This window comes from Phasianus colchicus, chromosome Z, assembly GCF_987193195.1.
Source record: "Phasianus colchicus chromosome Z, bPhaCol1.hap1.1, whole genome shotgun sequence".
Taxonomy (NCBI): Eukaryota; Metazoa; Chordata; class Aves; order Galliformes; family Phasianidae; genus Phasianus; species Phasianus colchicus.
Genome location: NC_143476.1, coordinates 32,445,827 through 32,464,424, shown reverse-complemented (window position 1 = coordinate 32,464,424; position 18,598 = coordinate 32,445,827). Strand labels below are relative to the sequence as shown.

The window sequence follows — 18,598 nt, the reverse complement described above, 5'->3', positions numbered from 1 at the left end:
CAAATTATTTCATCCACATAATAGGAGTGACACCAGTGTTGAAATGTTTTGGGATAGCTTGTATTTTTATCTTGATACTGGTATTGGTGGCATTTGTAGTAGGCAGAATAACAGCAAATACAATGCAATGCAGGAAGACATTAATCTAGATGGAAACTAGGATGCAGTTGAGTAATTGGTGAGACAAAAATTCATAGTAAGACAGATCAGATGGAAAAAAAGCAAAATTCAAAATTAAACTCTGTTTTTAACACAGCTCTTGGTCCTCCAGGACACTTAATTCCATTTGCAATTACATTGTTTAGCAATTTAAATACTTCCTGGGCTTTGCTGCATGACAAACCACAGTGTTATAATGGCATTACGCATATCCACGACCATGATCAATACAGTAATGCTGCTTCAGACTTGAAGCTCATGTCTGAATAAACATCTATCTAACCTGACCACCCCAGCTCATTCAATAAGATATGCTACATGTACCTACAAGCCTTTCCTCATTCTATCCTTCCCATCATTACATGAACTCCTACTTCTCATAATGCAACCTATACATCTTCGACACAAAATATAACATACTTATCTGATTATAAAATTGGTTGCAAAGGAGGCTGAAATTAACAGAAGTACTGCATCTACTCAGTTCTCACATGCTCTCCACTATTTTGTCATGTGCCACAGAGCTTTCTTTAGTACTTCATCCCACTAAAGTTGCTACCCAACCTGCCTAAGCCCTGGCAGATCTATAAGTTAAGCCCTACATAAGAGGATATGAGTTACCAAAATGGTAGAGAAGTGATTCTGAATTAAAACTTTTCAGTAGTGCAAGACTAAACTATACTTGACAGATAAGAAATATATTTAAGAGAGAAATGAAATGATAGGTGAAATTAGATACCATAAACAAACATACAACAATACATGATTGAACTTATTCATATCACGAAGAGTTTTCCTTGGTTGTAAATATAACATACAGAGGAATAGCAACAACACAAAGGGGTATGTTTATAGTTTCTGTAGCTTTTGTTCTTAAGATATTGTCAAATAAACACTTTATCACTACTTTTTCTTAGTTATGCTCTTCTTTCTAACATGATGCTGGTGTACTGCAGCTGTATCAACGTTACAGATTGCTACATGGAAGTAGCTTTTTGTAGGCTCAGTATCTCTGAAGCACAGAATGATCAAGGTATTAAATAAACATGCCAGGAGGAGGTATAGTAAGTATGAAAGAAAACAAAAGAACATAACACATCAACAACTCTAACATATGCCACGTCTAAAAACTCAGCAGAAAATTAGGAAGCATGTGAATACTTCAATGTGCACCAGTGGTGCACCAGACACCATCATATTGGGCTGTGCAAGTTCAACATACATATGTGGGTCTTTCCTGTAGAAACTGTAAAGGAGACTATTTAATTCCAGAACTTTTTTTCTCACATGCTCAATAGAAAAATGGGATAACTGCTGTCTCTGTTTTTCCTACAGGGATAACTTGTGCTCTGAAAGATCATACTTATCTTCTTTGACTGCAAAACTGGCCAGTGTTGGACTCCTCACTCTTATCGTAAGAAAATTAGGATGTGATGACGTCTGCCTACAGTGTTTCCAAAAGAAGACTTTTGACTGAAGAGTCGTGGTATAATTTCTTGTTAAATGCATACCTGCCAACAGCAAGGAATTCATATGCATGCAAGAACTGGCACTCTTAATGTACATGACACCACTAAGACCTTACACTTATGAATGTTAGTTGGGTTACAGTATCGATCAGAAAGGGTCTGTGCAAAATTTATTTAGATTCTTTAAGAGCTCACTAACTCCACAGTTCTTCACACTGTTATCATGTACTGTCTTTCTACAGGGCCAGTCATTGGAAATGGGTCATTATCCAATACTTCTTTTATCCTCCAGGCTGACTGTGTAATACAAAGCCTTAGTAACTGTAAAGCACTTAAATCTGCACTGAACAGAAAATGAGTAAAATTTCTTCTCCAATACTCTTTATGTTTCCACAGTCAATTCAGTGCTCTAAAGATGGACATAAGACACAATTTAAAACCAAAATATGCAGAAAATAACCCTCTTTCAATCCTATTTTTGGTAGGGTCCCTTGCATCAGTCTTGTTAATCTGCTTCCAAACCCTCAGTCAACCAGTACTAATGTTTATTTTGCTTTCAGTTGCATTTACTGTTTTTCCCTTCGTACATGCCTGATTCCTGGCTGTGATTTCCTGATTGCTTTAATCCAATTTAATTACATACTCTCACTAAAGAGGACTGGTGATTTTAAGGGTTTTTTTGTTTGTTTGTTTTGTTTTGTTTTGTTTTTCCCCCTCTTTCTTTCATCTAGCTTTGGCTACAAGAGGTTTGTTTCCACAAAGTTCCTCTTCCCAACCAAAGTAGGCCTGATGCTACATGGCAGATCAAGGAACTAATTGAAAGAACTGTAGCTGTGTGAGAAAAGTGGCATTAGGGAATAGCCTACTTTCAGCTGTATCCCTTTCAACAGCAGCCAGACCAACGCACATTGTCTGCCTGCATTCAACCCATCAAATTCCCCTGTTCAGACTCGTTCACTCTGTGCTACTGCACAACTCATTAATCTCATTGTAGCCTGCCAGTCTCCTTCTCCGACAGCAATTTATTGTCTCAGTTTCCATCTACTTTTTAAATGAAAATCTGTCCGTTAATAGGGGATGATTTTTTCTCCGTGTACTTACAATCTGTTCCCTATTATGGTCAGCCTTTTGCCATGTTTTCTCCTATGCCTCACCTCCACTTCTAAGATGCCCTGTAAGAACAATCTTGGTAGAATGCAGCATGCTGACAGCCCTGGAGCCTTACTAAGGTTCTACACCTCCCTCCAAGGGTGTCATCTCCATCTGTTCTCATTTTGCTCTCATTGCTCCACAGTCACACTGGGTGTTAGTATGACAGACTTGATCACACCCACCCACAGTGAGCATATGCAGTGATGGTTTCCTTGAGCTGGATGTCTCCACTGTCTTCTAGAGGTTAGGAGTTTTCTCTGCTGATGGCGTGTGAACATCCTGAATGACCCTGTGGACTTTTCCACCACAGTAAAAAAGCACTATCTGACACCACACTGAAATTCTCCAGGACATCAGAGAAGATGTATTTTGGAGTAGAAAAACTGTAAGAATCAACATGTGCAGCAGAACATGCTGTCCTTCCTTAATTTCAGTGCATGAAATAGGGAAAGAACCTGAGGTGAGTTCAGACTTAGGCAGATGGAGAAATTCCGTCTCAAAATTCAAGAAAGTGGTAAGCAACGCAGATCAATTTGTTATGGCAAAAAGCAGTAGTAAGCTTAGGGGATAGTATACAATCTTCCACTTGTATCTGGACATAATGCCACTCTCTACAACTATGCAGATTACAGAAAAACATGCATTGATGAGTTTCCCATGTGACAGTGCTGCAGGCAGACCCCAATATCCAAGCTCTGGGTTGTTTGTTTTGTTTTGTTTTGTTGTTGTGGTGGGTTTTTTTTGTTTTGTTTTGTTTTGTTTTTTTTTGCTTGTTTTTGTCTACTCTTGAAAAGATATGAGCTATTTTGCCAAAAAGAGTTGTTTTTAAAAGGTATGGGCAAACATTCACTAAGGGATAGAGTGAAAATATTACTTAATTTCTGTTCTTGACTTGAGCAAGATTTCCACATTTTAAATGTCCCAGCCTACTTACTGTAATAGTCCTAAGTTCCACCAGGCATTCAGGTCTATTTTTAATGCAGAAGCCCAATTTCCATCAGAATAGGGTTCAAAATGACCTTTACAATGTTCTGAATTCCTCTATGTTTTGATTGGGATATATGGAAAAATAATTAACCAGTTAGCTTCAGGCATTGAAAAAGAAAGTATATAGTTCAAGAAGAGAAAGAAAAGGAATTTTTACAAATGTGTCAAGCAAGAGAGTAAAGCTCCCTTAAAGACCCTGGGGGACTGGCAAATCCCTTCCTGTAGAATAATACAGAAATATAGTTTTCCTCTTCAAAATGTTCAAAACAGAATTGCTCTGCATATCGCAGCAGAATTACTGTGCCCCAGAATACAGCCTGAGAGCAAGCTGTCACAACAGTACAGTGCTCTGGACTCTGCTGTAGAGTGTGTGTAAATTGAAGTCCTCGCAAATAAGCTAGATGCATCTGATGGTGCATTTGATCATGAGAGAACAAGCACATTAAATCTATCACCAACTGCCTGGGAAGTTTCAGTAAATTACGGACATGAGTGTTTTTTTGTTTTTTTTTTTTCCTTTTCTGATAATCATCAAAGGAGTTACAGTTTCAAATTTCTGCAATCAATAGAACGTTATTTTCAAGAAGAGATGCCCCTTGTGAAATCCAATTTCACAGCCACAGTCAGTCAAATATTTGTAAGGCAAACAAATGCACAGTTAGCCTACAGAGACATGAGCATAATTATAATTCGTATGGGAATATCATTCTAAGAGAGATCTCAAATCTTTTTCACTTGTAATCTCAACACAGTTGTCTAAAAATTAAAGACATTTTGCCAGTATTTTAACCCACTTGACCTTCCTTCTATTCTTTGATGCTTTAATGCTTTACAGCATTAAAAAGTAAAAGCATTCACTGGTATGGAGGAAGGAAAGCCACTGAAAAAATGACTACATTATTTCTGTGATCAAGCAAAAGACACAGTTAACACGCCGAACTATCTACCATAAAGCTATCCATATAAGATGTTGCTCAGTAGAAATTTTCCACCATCCACTACAATTAGCTAAAAGAAATAAAAATAGATTTAGTATGAAAATATGAATTTACCCTCCAATAAAAGTAGATTAGGACTAGGGACTAGAGAAACATAGGAAAATTTTGATAACTTTACGGGTATGGCTTTAAGTTACCAGAAAATGGTAATTGCTTTTGAAACTCTTTTTCAGTATAAATTCCTCTTTATTTGTGTGCATGTGGGGGGTTGGTTTTTTTTCTTTGTTTGTGTGTTTGTTACAAGTCACCATGACATATTAGTTCTGGGGATCCAGTAAATTCACTGGAAATCTGATAAAGAATTCTGTATTTGTTTCAAATGTACAGATTAGAAATGCCTAGCAATTATGCCTGGCAAACATGCATTAAATATTTTGTTTTATTCCCTGGGTGTTTGGCCTTTTGGCTTGCCTGGCCCAAACTGAGTGATGAAGAATTGTTCTGGACTGCACATAAAATATATATAACATAATTAATAGATATAAGCTTAGAGGGTAGAATTAGGTTATATGTAAGGAAAAAAGTGAGGGTGGTGATGGTGTGTGCCTGGGGCCGGGCTGGGACCCTCTGGGGGGCAGAGCTGCTGCCATGATGGCGCAGGGCAGAGAGGGTTACAGAGTGAATGGTGCCGGGCTGCACACAGCCTGTGGGCTGTGAGTTGCACATGCCTGCTTTATTTTCCCTATTCTATTTCCACAAGTCCAAAAGAACCCAACTCAGGTTCTGTTATGAGATGTCTAATAAGTATTGAAATAACTACCATTTAAAAAAAAATGTATAAAGACTTTTGATTTTTAATTTCCATCATTCTTTTACTTTTTCAAAACCACTGACAGATCTATAATTTCTTATCCTGCATACAGGCTCCAAGGCATACCTTAGGTCAACATGCCATGGTGCTACAATCTTGTAGCCTTGTAAAGGCTTCTTATACAGAAGCCATTCAGAGAAGAGACAAAGCATCTGTTTTAACTGCCAGAGAAACATCAATGCAATAAAGGAAAAAAAAAAAAAAAAAAAGTACACTGTTTTGAAGCAATATAGATTTCAGACTAATTGTTTAACACTATGCTTATAGAGTAAGATGCTACACTGAACAAAATGACAGGAGTAGTTACAAAGGTAATCTGACTACAGTGAGAAAAGTTCTGACATTTGGTCTCTTTGGATATTGCTTTCCTTAACTGCCACTGTTCCTTTCTGAAATCTCTTTGATTTGGTACTGATAGTTCTATGGATATATATGTATGCATATAATCTGTTGTAAGTGTAGTATTGATAAGAATAATCTATCATAAGGTTTACAAGTATACTGGTCAGAAGACAACAGCAAAGGAGAGTTTACATCTGCTGATAAATGAGAAGGGAGAACTGTCTGCAACAGACAATGGACAATGTTGAGGTACTCAAAGAGTTCTTTGCTTCAGCTTTCCCTGGCAGTCAGGCATTCTCTCATGAACGTCTATGTGGAAGCAATATCCTTCCCTCTGTCAGAGCAAAGCAAGTCAGAGACTGATTCATTAGACTTGAATGTGTACAAGTCTATGGAGCCAGATGACATATCCCAGGGTCCTAAAGGAATCCTAATGTTAATGTGGCAGTGAAGCTGCTCTCTGTCATACTTCAAAAAGTCATGGCTGTCACGTGAAGTCCCAGTCCTCCAGTGAAGTGATTGGGAAAAGGGGAAACATCACTCCCAATTTTAAGAAAGGGAGAAAGGATGATGAGGGAACTATGGGCTGGTGAACCTCACCTCTGTGCCTGGGAAGATCATGGAGCAGATCCTCCTGAAAGATGTGTTAAGGCATATATGAGATAAAGAGGTGATCTGAGAGAGCCAGTATGTTTTCACCAAGGGCAGATCTGGTGGCACTTTGTGACAGACTGACAGCATCAGTGGACAAAGAAGAGGCAACTGATATCATCTATTTGGACTTGTGCAAGGCTTTTGACATGGTTCTATTCCACATCTCATCTCTAAATTGGACAAATATGGATTTGAAGGGTGGACTATTCAGTAGATAGAGAATTGGTTGGATGGTCACAGTCAGAGTGTTGTGGTCAATACTTCTATGTCCAGGCAGAGGACTGCTATGAGTGGTGTTCCCAAGAGGTCCATCTTGGAACTGGTGCTCTTCAGCATCTTTATCAATGACACAGACATTAGGATAGAGAGCACCTTCAGTAATTTTGCTGATGACATTAAGCTGAGTGGTGCACTTAATACAATAGAACGAAGACATGCCATTCAGATGGATTTGAACAAGGCTTGAGATGTAAGCCCATGTGAACTTAATGAGGTTCAACAAGGCCAAATGCAGGGTGTTATGCTTGGGTGAGGGTGTTTGCATACAGAGTGGGAGAAGAACTCACTGCGTGCAGTCCTGCAGTGGAAGACTTTGGAGGACAAAATGCTAGAATTGAACATCAATGTAGACTTGTAGCCCAGAACAAGTATCCTGGGCTGAATCAAACGAGGGGTAAAGGAAATAATTTTTTCCCTCTCCTCAGCCTCTCTGAAGCTCCACATACAGTACTGCTTCTAGGCCTGGGGCCTTCAACATGAGAAAGGTGTGCATCTGTTAGAAAGGGCTCCAGAGTAGAGCTGCAAAGATGATCAGAGGTTATGGAATTGTGCTTATTTACCTTGGAGAAGGCTCCAGGCAGATTTGAAGGGAGCATATAAGCAGAAGAGAGACTGACATTTTACATGGTCTGGTAGCGATAGGACAAGGAAGAATGGCTTTAAATTAAAAGAGGGGAGATTCAGATTAGGTGTTAGGTAGAATTTTTTTTCTTAGAGGGTGGTGAGATACAGGCATAGGCTGTCCAGAGATACTGTGGATGCCTTGGCCCTGGAGGCAATCAAGGCTGGGTTGGATGAGGCCCTGATCTACTGGGAGACAATCCTACCCGCAGCAGCAGGGTTGAAACTAGATGATCTTCAAGGTCTCTTCCAATCTAAGCTATTCTATGACTCTGTGATAAATCTATTTGCTGTTACAGTATCAGTAAATTTGTAATGTCTAAGTATTTTCAATGCCATAGAATCACTGAAGAGTGATTTTTTTACATAAAAAAATATATGTACACTTGTTTCCTGATAATATCTGTAATAGTCTTTTATCTGTCTATCTATCTGTTTATGTAGATGTACCTGATTGATCATAGTAGTCTTGCTAGTGACTGCTGCATTCTCTATACACTACTGGGTCAAGCAGTTACCTGCTTTTTGGATCATAACCACAAAAAAGAAATTAATTTGTTAGATGCTTTCTATTACTGTTTTTTATTACTTCCTCAGAAGTGCTATCTCTAGATAACTTTTTTTTTTTCTTTCCTGGAATGCTTCGTGTTGTAGTTTTTGTTGTAGCTTTTTCCCAACACATCTCTTTCTCCATTTTCCACTGTATTTTCAAACTTTGTTTCTCAAAAATGCTTTTATCTTTCTAAAATGTTAAAATAAGTTTTGTGTAAGTTGAAATTCTATTGAATTTAACAGATTAAATATCAGATAATTGTTAAATAACAATGCTACTTTCCATTGGGAAAAAAAATAAGACTGCATATATTAATTGCACACAGATATACAATGAAAGTGTCTGCATGTGTATACTGTGCCACAGAACTGTTGTATGGATTGCTTTTTACTACTGTTTGAAGAAGAAATTACTGTCATGTACTGAGTCTGCTATCTCTTCAACACCAAAATTTCATTAAAACAGTAATAAATTTATATTGTAAAATCATTTATATTGTCGTAAAGCACCAAAACCATTTGCATATTTTATATAAATAGAATATGAACACTCAGATGACAGTTACTTACAACAGCAGACTTAAACGAATGACAACAAAATCAAGGAATGTATTCACTTATTATGTCAAAAGGATACATATTTATTATTTCATTCAAAGGCAGTGTCAATAGAAATGAACAATGCGAGGCATGTTGAGCTGCACCACCTTTCATCTTGTCTTGGAAAAATTACTCTTTAATGTCTGTAGAAGCAATTCCAGACTCCTTTATGAAAGGAAGGAATATGTTAAATCATGGGAAACATTTCTCAGATGCAAAAATGGAAAAAAATATCTGCAAGAGACAAGGTTTTCCTAGTTTGCTTTCACAGGATGCATGAGCTTCTGTGACAGTAAAATTGTTCAACTGATCAAAAATGCAAAATGGCTTAAACGGATCTGTAGAACTAGCTCAAAAGACAGTGTACAAATGTCTATGATAATTAAGAAATCAAAGATATTTAGGTAGAATGGAATAAAAAGATCTGGATCAATGCTAAAGCATAATCACCTTAAGAAAAACAATCAGGATTGTTTTAAAAACTCCTTGTTCCTACTTTTCTTAAACACCACGCAAAATGTAAGCATGGGTCATCTTACAAGGTGTGTGTTCGATGATTTGTAATTGCAGTTCATCGCTTGGACTGAAACATTCTGACACTGAATTGAAACTCTGAGAAATATCGTTTCTAGAGACATACTCATGGGGCATGTATTCATCCATAGCATTACTCAAACTCACGTTAGGGGCTGCAACAGTCAAAATACAATTTTAGAAACTTAACTTCTTTGAGATTATTTGGGAAGACAAGGGATGCACTCTCAGAGAAGTGAAACACTACCCCAAGAGCAGAGTATGGGAAATAGTATTTTTCCCGTTGATTAAACAGAAAAAAAAAAAAAATCCAGCCCTGATCCCAATCACTGTTCCATTAAAAGCTTATAGTGATCATAAAATGTTCCCACAAAGTTTATAATTTTCATAAAAGCAGTTTATGAGTTGCAATTTATCCTACAGCTAGTTTTTTTATGAATCACAGAATTACAGAATTATAGAATGGCTTGGATTGAAAGGGGCCATAAAGACCATCTAGTTCCAACCCTCTGCTGTGGGCAGAGTTGCCAATAAAGGCATGTTTTGGAAAACTAGTACTACATTATGTGCTACCCTCTAACTAATCTTTTAATCTTTCCTCTCCTGCAATTGTTATAGTTTAATATAGACTCTTATCACAGAGTGTTTAGGCACAGTCTAAGGTACTTCCAATGATTCTGAATGCTGAGAAACTTCTGTGGCTTGCAAATGGAAGTGCCTGCTAACCTCCCTGTGACAATACCAGATCAGTACTGTAATTCAAAGATTTATTAAATGGTGCTCAGATACATATTATGAACTGGATGACGTGTACTGCTTTTTTGGGAAAAGAACAAAATCTGGTAGCTGCAAAAACTCTGCTTCCTGCCCATACAAAGCACATGGTTTTTTTTTTCAAGATGAACACATCCCCCAGAAACCTAAGTGGAAGACTCCAGGTGATAGATGGGGCTTTGGTTACAGTTTCTACTTATTTTTCACTACTGTACCACCACTGCATCTTTCAAACAATAACTGCCTTCCTACTAGAAGAAAGGAATATCTGTTTTAAGCAGAGCATGAGGCTTTGTAAAAATCAATACAATCTGAGAACTAAGTTGTATTGGAACAACCATGTAAGAATTCATTAGTCTTTTATATTCAAAACAATGTCATCCAGTCATATATTAAAACAAAATCAATGGAAGCTATAAATTAAAAGCATCTGATGAGCAAGTATTGCTTATTAAATTTGAAGATATAAATACTATTCAGTTAAAGAACAATTACACTTTACTCATAAAATTTTTCTTAGGAAAAACTGCACGAGTAATATTTTTATAACATGAGTTTAACTTCATTTTCCCAAGCATATCACTACATATAAAACTATATGCCTACTCTTAATGCAGCTCACTGCTTTTGATTTTGTTTTCCTCAGGAATGAGATAGTGCATTTCACTGACAAAATATACATTGCGCTCTGGGCTGTACTTCTGCTACAGCTGCTTTAAGCTCCAATTTGGCAAACTTGTGAACCTAAATGAATCTTGCAAAGACAATAGGTTTACTATGCACTGAGAGTTAAAAGGACTACTCAGATACTATGTACTGAAATGCTTTGCTAAGGTTGATTCAAAATAAGGTATGTACAACTTTGCAGATAACGATTTTTACTATCAAACAGAATTTCTAAGAATTAACTTCTTGTTATTTAACAATATTTATTAATAAATTCTTCTAAGAATTAACATACTTGTATACATTCTATTTTATTTAGTCACATTTCATGTATGTAAGAGAGTTGGATTATACCCTGGTAGTATCTAGAAAAAAAGCTTAAAACCTAAAGCTTGTTTCTCAAAGAAAAGATCAGAATTGTTTTCACAAGGTCAGATTTTTTGAAGTGGAAATTCTCATCTGAATAGGAAAAAATATGATTCTGCATATGGAAAATTCCAGCCAAAAGAAATCTCACAAAAACCTTCAAATTCATCACAGTTTTTCTAAAGAAAGTAATTATTTCAAAAATAATTCATGAACAATCTAATGATGTGAAGTATCTGCATCCAACAACCAGATTAAATAACAAGAAGTGTTTCTATTACATTAAGCCAGTGTATTTTTGCAGGTATTTAGTCATGCTCCATTGTAACATAATTTCTAAGAAGCTGAAATTTGTTTGCACAAATGTTTATAAATATGTGTTTTGCCTCACACTGTAAATCTACCATGTAGAATATATGCCAGAGGCATTTGCTCATCTGTCCAATTCAGAGAACAAAAACATTCTGGTACTGTTTATTTGTATATTTCTAGCTTTTGATTTGTCTGTGTGGGAATAACAATCTGTGCTGCTGTAACAGTGCAGCTCCCACACATGCACCCTTACTGCTAAGAGCAGTCTCTCATGGCATAAGTAACACGAAAAGATCACCAGTGTTCCTATTAAGAATTTTCATACAGAAAGTTACACTAGTATAGCTATTACTGCACAACTAATTGCGATACATTTTTGGATGTAAAAAACCTTGAAACAGTGAAAACAATAGTAATACAAATAATCACTGAATACTAGGTGCAGCTCATTCAACCTGCCACAATTAAGTAAATTATTTAAGTTTTAGACATGTATTACAAAGCCTTGGAGGAAAGTATTTTTAAAAACAATTGTGTAAAAATTTTACGGAGAATGGGTGCATTCAAGAAGATTAAGAATGTTTAGGAATATTAACTCATTCTCTGTAAATTTTTGTCTGAGCTCTGCTGAACAGAGAATTAGGTGGAGAAATAACCAAAGCACTGATACAGGGTACAGTAAAACAAAACAGAAGTAGTTTGTGTCTAACTTAAATGAATAAAAAAGCAAATAAGCTTTTATGCAAACAAACTCTGCTGTGTCACCTGAAGTTGCAAGGATTCCAGAGGACATGAATACATCACTTGTAGTATTCTGTCCAACTACTGAAACTCATTTTCAGCTAATGCGTTTGATTAGTTTGGCCAATTCATGGATATGGGCTATCACCAAAATCTACAGTAGGTTAAAAATGAAGGAAGGTCGGCCTTTATAAGGTACTCCACTGGTTGCAATAGGAGTGATTATTAATATACAGCCACAACAAGTCCATGGACATTACTACAATGCATTCACATATACTTCAAATGTCTTCCTACAAAACACACACGCTTAATTCCATTCCATTAGGGGAATACAAGGTGCTCTTCTTTCATCCCTACTTAAAATAAAAAGGGACAGGTGAGCACCCATGTATTTTTTCCTCTTGCAACTGACTCTTCCATATTTTTCATGCAAATTTGAAGACAAGTTTCTCAAATGCGTTTAATTAAGTCTTATGCAGCCCAAAGCTCTTCCTTTCTGTTTCAACATGGCCTTCCTCATCTCAGTCATGCTTTTTTCTATTCTGCTATTATCTTCATGTTGAGAGTTCCCTTTTGATTTTCCTCTGTTCAGTGCTACTCTTAACTAGTCTACTCATCTCACATTTTACTTTTGTCTTTGTTCTGAGTCCTTTCATTTATTATTCTTCACCATATCCTAATTACTTATATTACTCCCAAGTTGTAGGTTAGTGTTGTAAACAGCATTCGATCCTTCACTGCTATCTTCCTTTCTTTGTTCACTTTTCTTACCTTTTCGCCTTTGGCACTCTGGAGACCTTGACTTCTTTTAACAAGCCACTATAAAGTGACTCCCTATTCATTTGATGTTTTAGCTCACTGAGTTTATACAACCCAATGCCATTTCAAATATGTTAATCTGTTTAGCAGCATTCTTCTTTGGTATGTCTTCTTTTCTTTAAATACTCCCAAGCTAATGGATTGCCATTTAATTAGAAATAGTTAATCTTTGGAATAGCATAAGCACTATGTGTTTGCATCTCTTGGGGTGCTTCTAAACTAATTTTTATGACTGTGTTGTTATCTGTTCTCACTACTTGGCAGTCTGTCAATGGAAATAAAAGTTCACTGAGCTACATATCCAGGCCACAGTTTGCTGAATGTTTATTTTGAGCAGTATGCTTCTGCACCTCTGCCCTTCCCTGCTTTCACTCCTTGCTCCCAAGCAGTGCTGTCAGTCATGAAGCTGACTGAACTTTAACAGTATAAAGCCAAATTAAAAACTAACAAAAGTATTGATATTTTTGAACTTCTGATCACTTCTGGCCTTGTCTGCTGTCTTAAGGTTCATGCACCAGCTCAGAATTACAAAGGTAGGAACAAGTGACAGGGAAGATTTTGAACTATTACTGGAAAAAATGTTCACCAAATTTTATCTTCTAGTGACTCTGAATTGAGGAAAACATGGCCAAGAGGAAAGAGAAACAAAGGAAAATAAATGACACTAACAAGGATATTAAGCACATGTAACGTATAACATAAGGCTGGTTAATATATATATGTATATTTTAAAAGGCAGCTCTTAAGTAATGGTCACCTTGACGTAGGTGTAATGATAAAATATGCATACCTGCCGGAGTTGGTTCCTCTTCAATGGAGGCTGTGCAAATGGGGAAAGTGGGGATGGGGAAGGGTTGGTGGGAGGAAGGGAAGGGAGGGAGAGAGAAAAAAAAAAGAGATGAAGAAATCCAAATTGTGCTAATTGTTATATTATTTACCTTTCCTTAGTATATCAACAATAGAACTATGAAAAACTGTTGATGTAGTTTATAACCTTGAGTGTGGTTGATGTTAAAAATGGTGTAGTTCTAAAGGTGAAGACTTCTAAAACACGGCTGTGGGACCAGTGTTTTGGTTAGCTAACAAAGACTGCTATAGGATGACACAGAAACATCTTTTTTGCATCTCTCCATCATCTAATGCTTATGTATCCAGTAATGGTCCAGTGACCCTGAAATTACAGCTGAGAAATTTTTGAATTTTGCTTGTTTGTTTTTCCTTACAGAATGATGAAGTGCCCATTTGATTCTCCAGTCCAGCTGTTTGTTGTCTGAGACAAGCAATAACATGCATCTTGTATCTTGCTGAACCTTTCCCTTTTTGTGACAGGTAACCATCAAATTGCCTTAAGCTACCACCACAAAGAACCTGTGATTATTGACTATCTACTACACATATTCAAGTAAAAGACATATTCACAGTAAAACTGTATTTTAAAAGTACACCAGTGACTTAGTTCCTTCTCTTCTTGCAGTCAGTATGTTTTATATACACATGCATCATAAAAACAGTCTTCTCACAGTCTTGAGAAGTTTTCAATGACAGAGAAAGCAACAGTCAAACATTTCTCACCTCTAAAAGCACCATGAGGCCTGAGAGGACTCTCTATAAATGTGATATAGAGACCCTCTTAAGATACTAAACAAATCTACCCTATCATATTTTGTCTCTTTTAAACACTCTCTTCTATCATCAGTTTAAATGTAAGCTGCTTCTGTTTGATTTGTTGTAGAATCAGCTCCACACAAACATTCCAAAAAAGCCCTCTTTTCTGCCAGCTTACTCATTTCCTAGCAGACTGTGAGGACAATGTTCCTACAACTGTAAAAGCACCCTGGCACACTGATGGATGGCCTACGAGCTTGCATATGGCACAAATGAAGATTTCAAACATTTTCTCAAAGATCAGTACCATTCTTTTTACATAGGCTTCTTTGCCTTCAATATTACTCCGTGTGTCATGTTAGGAGAAAATATCTGCAGTGAAATTTCATCAAACATAAGAAACCCTGTGACAGTGAGTAGCTCATCACCAGACACCAACTGCGTTTGACACCAACCAATCTTGGCTAATTTAGTAAAATGTTCTGTAAGCAATTGTATGTTGCACTGACACTGGATACAACAGTTATTGCTAATTGCAAAATAGCATGGTGTCCTAGGGGCTGTCAAATCCAATTGATAGAAAATAATGAATTACAGTCTGTTGCACCAGCCAGCTACGCTGCCTCAGACTGAAGTTTCCTGAGGTAAATAGATGTTTTTTATTTCTACAAGTCAGTGTTCAAATACCTAAGTAGGCTACAACTCAGTGCTTTGCAAAGCATGTAACTTGAAGAGGCCTAAACATGGTGCTTAACTGGTTAACTTTTCTCTTTTGTAACTCCTAATTTGATGTTTAGATGTCTACTTTGAAGCTAGACTTATCAACTATCAGGTGTGTATAGACAAAAACTCACACTAAGCTTTTAAATTTTACAATGACATTATTTTTATTATACACTTACTTAAGTAAAACGTGTTTATAAGAGCAGAAGATTTCACAACAATGAAAGGAGGAAAAATACCAGCCTATTGTTTTTAAACTAGTAAGATACATAATTAGTTAAATAACATGACAGCTAACTGCATTAAAAAAACAGAGTTTTTAAATCTTGAGAGAAAAATCAGAAGTAAATGAATGAATTACAATCTAAATAAAGTATGCTAATACTTCTTAGGCTATCAATGGCAGAGAAGAAGAGTAGGCATGGTAAAAGCCCAAATATTAAATTCTGCAAATGACAAAAATCTACGTGATCTGCAAGTGGAATTAATGCTTGAGTAAAAAATAGTAAAAAAAACTTAGTGATGCTCCATTAAAACCGGTTAAACAAAAGCATTCAATTATACAGAGAATATTTAGTCCAGTAACAACTGTTTTTCAGAATGCTATTTGAGCATTATTTGTAGAATTCATTACTGGGATGAGCACTAATATTAGCAATTCAAAACTAGATTCTGCTATGACCCTGATGGTTGTTTTGATGGGATCACTCTGCACTTAGGCACACATCTAAATAAACCAGAATAGCAGAACCTCAGCTGAAATAAATTATTCAGCCAAGAGAGTTAGACAGTGTTACGTCTTTGCTTGTTGAATTATTTTTTACTATCTTACTGCTGGTTTAGAGTCTTTCAGGAGTAGACTATGTTCATTTATTTTCCCCAGGATCTGAATTCTCTTACAAATAACCATAACATGGCAGTTTCAATTTTTTTTTTTTTTTCCTAGAAAAAAAAGTGCAGGACAATGAAAGTCTTTAAAATCTTAAGCCTAAATGAAGATCGCATGCATTTTATGTATTTCACCTATTTAAGAAAGAATGCTGTAACCTTCAGTCAGACTAGAACTATTCAATATATATTGTCACTGACTAATATATTTAAACCCAAGACCATTCCTGTCTGAATAAATAGGTGTCAGCAATGAAAATTAATAAATATAGCCTAATGGCATGCTAAGTTACATGACAGCAGGAGTTCAGAATTGCTCTTGTTAAAGTCAAAAGACCTAGTTCTAATTGATAGTAATGTATTTTTTGACCCTGGGCAGGAAATAAAAATACATAGTAAAGAAACAGATGTTAAAATACAGTTATGAATTTGTTTGTACTTCAGGCACACTTCCTTTTTAAACAGGTCACAAGTTCAGTATGTGGCAGGACTTCTTTCATGCCACACAGCTGATAAACTACATTAAAAAGCAAAAAGACAAAACAACAACAACAAAAAACCCAACAAACTTTCAATAATCTACAGAATACGCAAATAATAAACTATTTTTGCATTACCATACCATGTCAGATGCAATGTCAGCACGCTACTTTCTGATAGTTAAGTAAATGCACTAAATTACCAAGCCAAACATTTCCTACACAATGCCTTTTTTTTCTTCCATCATTAGTGATTTAAAACTTGAAGTTATTTTGAACTCATTGTTTATGCAGTGAGTCACCTCCACAATAATTATTCATAATTTATTTCTTATTTCAGAGGTGTGGCTTATAAAGTCAGCTGGAATCACTTTGCTAGCCACCTGGTGACTCACTGTGCTGGGCACAGAATCACAGTCAGAAAAGTTTAGTCCTCTTTAGCACAGAGAAGCTGAGTATTTGATAAAGACTTTCCCAAACAGCTGCCATAGTGACGGCAACAGTAGTACATGATCCTATGATAAAGCACCTTGCAGCTTTAAAGTGTTTTTAAGAACGTTCTTCTTCTCCTTTTAATGCATTGAAGATAAAATTAACATAAAGCAGCACTAACATTAGCTTTTAACTTGGAGAAAATCCCATGCACATTTGGGAAACCTCAGTTCTGTTTTCCTCAGAGGTAAATATTTTACTGCATGGTATTAGTGGAGGAAGAAAACAAGACACTGGGAGATTTGGAAAGCACATGTAAGGATATATTCACTCCAACATACAGTTGACTGAAGAGACTGTTTAGATAGTTCCTGAGCAACTATGTCAGATTTCTGATTATTTCTGATACAATGGTAGAAAGTTGACAAGTTTGGAAAAAGTCTTTACTTTAAGCACAGGAAAGCTGAAGGAAGCAGAATCAGTATAACAATGTACTGTATTACATTATAAATTAGTTTTGTGTTTACATTAAAGGTTGTCCAATGTAAAGTATGTCCACCCTTAATGTGTAAAATGTATGAATCATATATAAAGCAGTATTTAGATATATGATAGTATCTCTATAGAAAAAGCTATGCAACAGCTCTGTGAAATGGTACAAATAAACCACCTATGAATTTCAGAATCCATGAGTAAACAACATTTCCTGAATGAAACTTCAACAATATTCCACTCAGCATTAAATGTCTGGTATTCAAGGCATTGCAATCTAATGTGTCTGACTGACTTCTCATAAACTCAGCATCAGACATTAAGACTGTAATTTTAGTGATACAGATATTTCATTAAAAGTATACACATATGCACTCTGACTCTTCATATATTCTCAAACTCCAGGTCATTTTTCCATAAACTGGCTCAATTTCATCAGTACTGCAGGCAGTACTGCCACAACAGATGTGGCAACCCATCTTTAAGTGGAGAACTGGAACGTGCTGTATTTGCATCAAATTCCCCACTGCACCCAACCACAGTGTCACTCTGTACCATCCAGTCAGGTTTAATCTGCAAATGGCATGCCCAAGCAACTAAACCAGCTCAGCTGGGAGCGACTGCAACAAGAGATAGAAGATGGGATGGGATTGGCTAGGATTAAAAAATAGAAGGTGTAGAAATAGAAAAAAGTTGAAGTATGTTGTTGAGGGCATGTCTCTTGAATGCTGACAGGCATGGGGCATCCACAACCTCTCTATGTCTGTTCCCTGGTCCATCCACTTTCATGGAAAAGAAATGTTTTCCAGTTCCCAGTTTGACTGTTCCCTGGCAACTCTGTCTTATTTCCAGCCTGTCATCAGTTCCCTGGAGCAAAGCCCAGCACCTCCCTCTGCTTCCCCTCCACAGGGAGCTACAAAGATCAGTGATGCTGCCACTATACAACTATCCAGAAGATATACAACTCCATATAATATCTACAAGATAACTGTCATTCCAAGTTATTAAAGTGGAGGAGAAAACCCTAAGGAAAACAGAATTTTTCCAAGATGTATTTGTCTGTCTACATTTACATCCATTCAAGGCACTGCTTGAAACATAAATTAGTGAGCCTCCTACAACTGAGAGCAATGTTTATAG

At 36.5% G+C, this 18,598-nt stretch overlaps 1 protein-coding gene across 1 annotated transcript in view; it reads right to left on the bottom strand.

Annotated features, from left to right (window-relative positions):
* The window catches only part of EDIL3 (EGF like and discoidin domains 3), a 270,698-nt gene that overhangs the window by 144,590 nt on the left and 107,510 nt on the right, over window positions 1–18,598 (bottom strand). Inside the window, exon 3 of the mRNA XM_090131571.1 lies at window positions 13,630–13,659. Within this exon, the coding sequence (XP_089987697.1) occupies window positions 13,630–13,659 (30 nt within the window). The remainder of the gene's footprint in view (window positions 1–13,629; window positions 13,660–18,598) is intronic.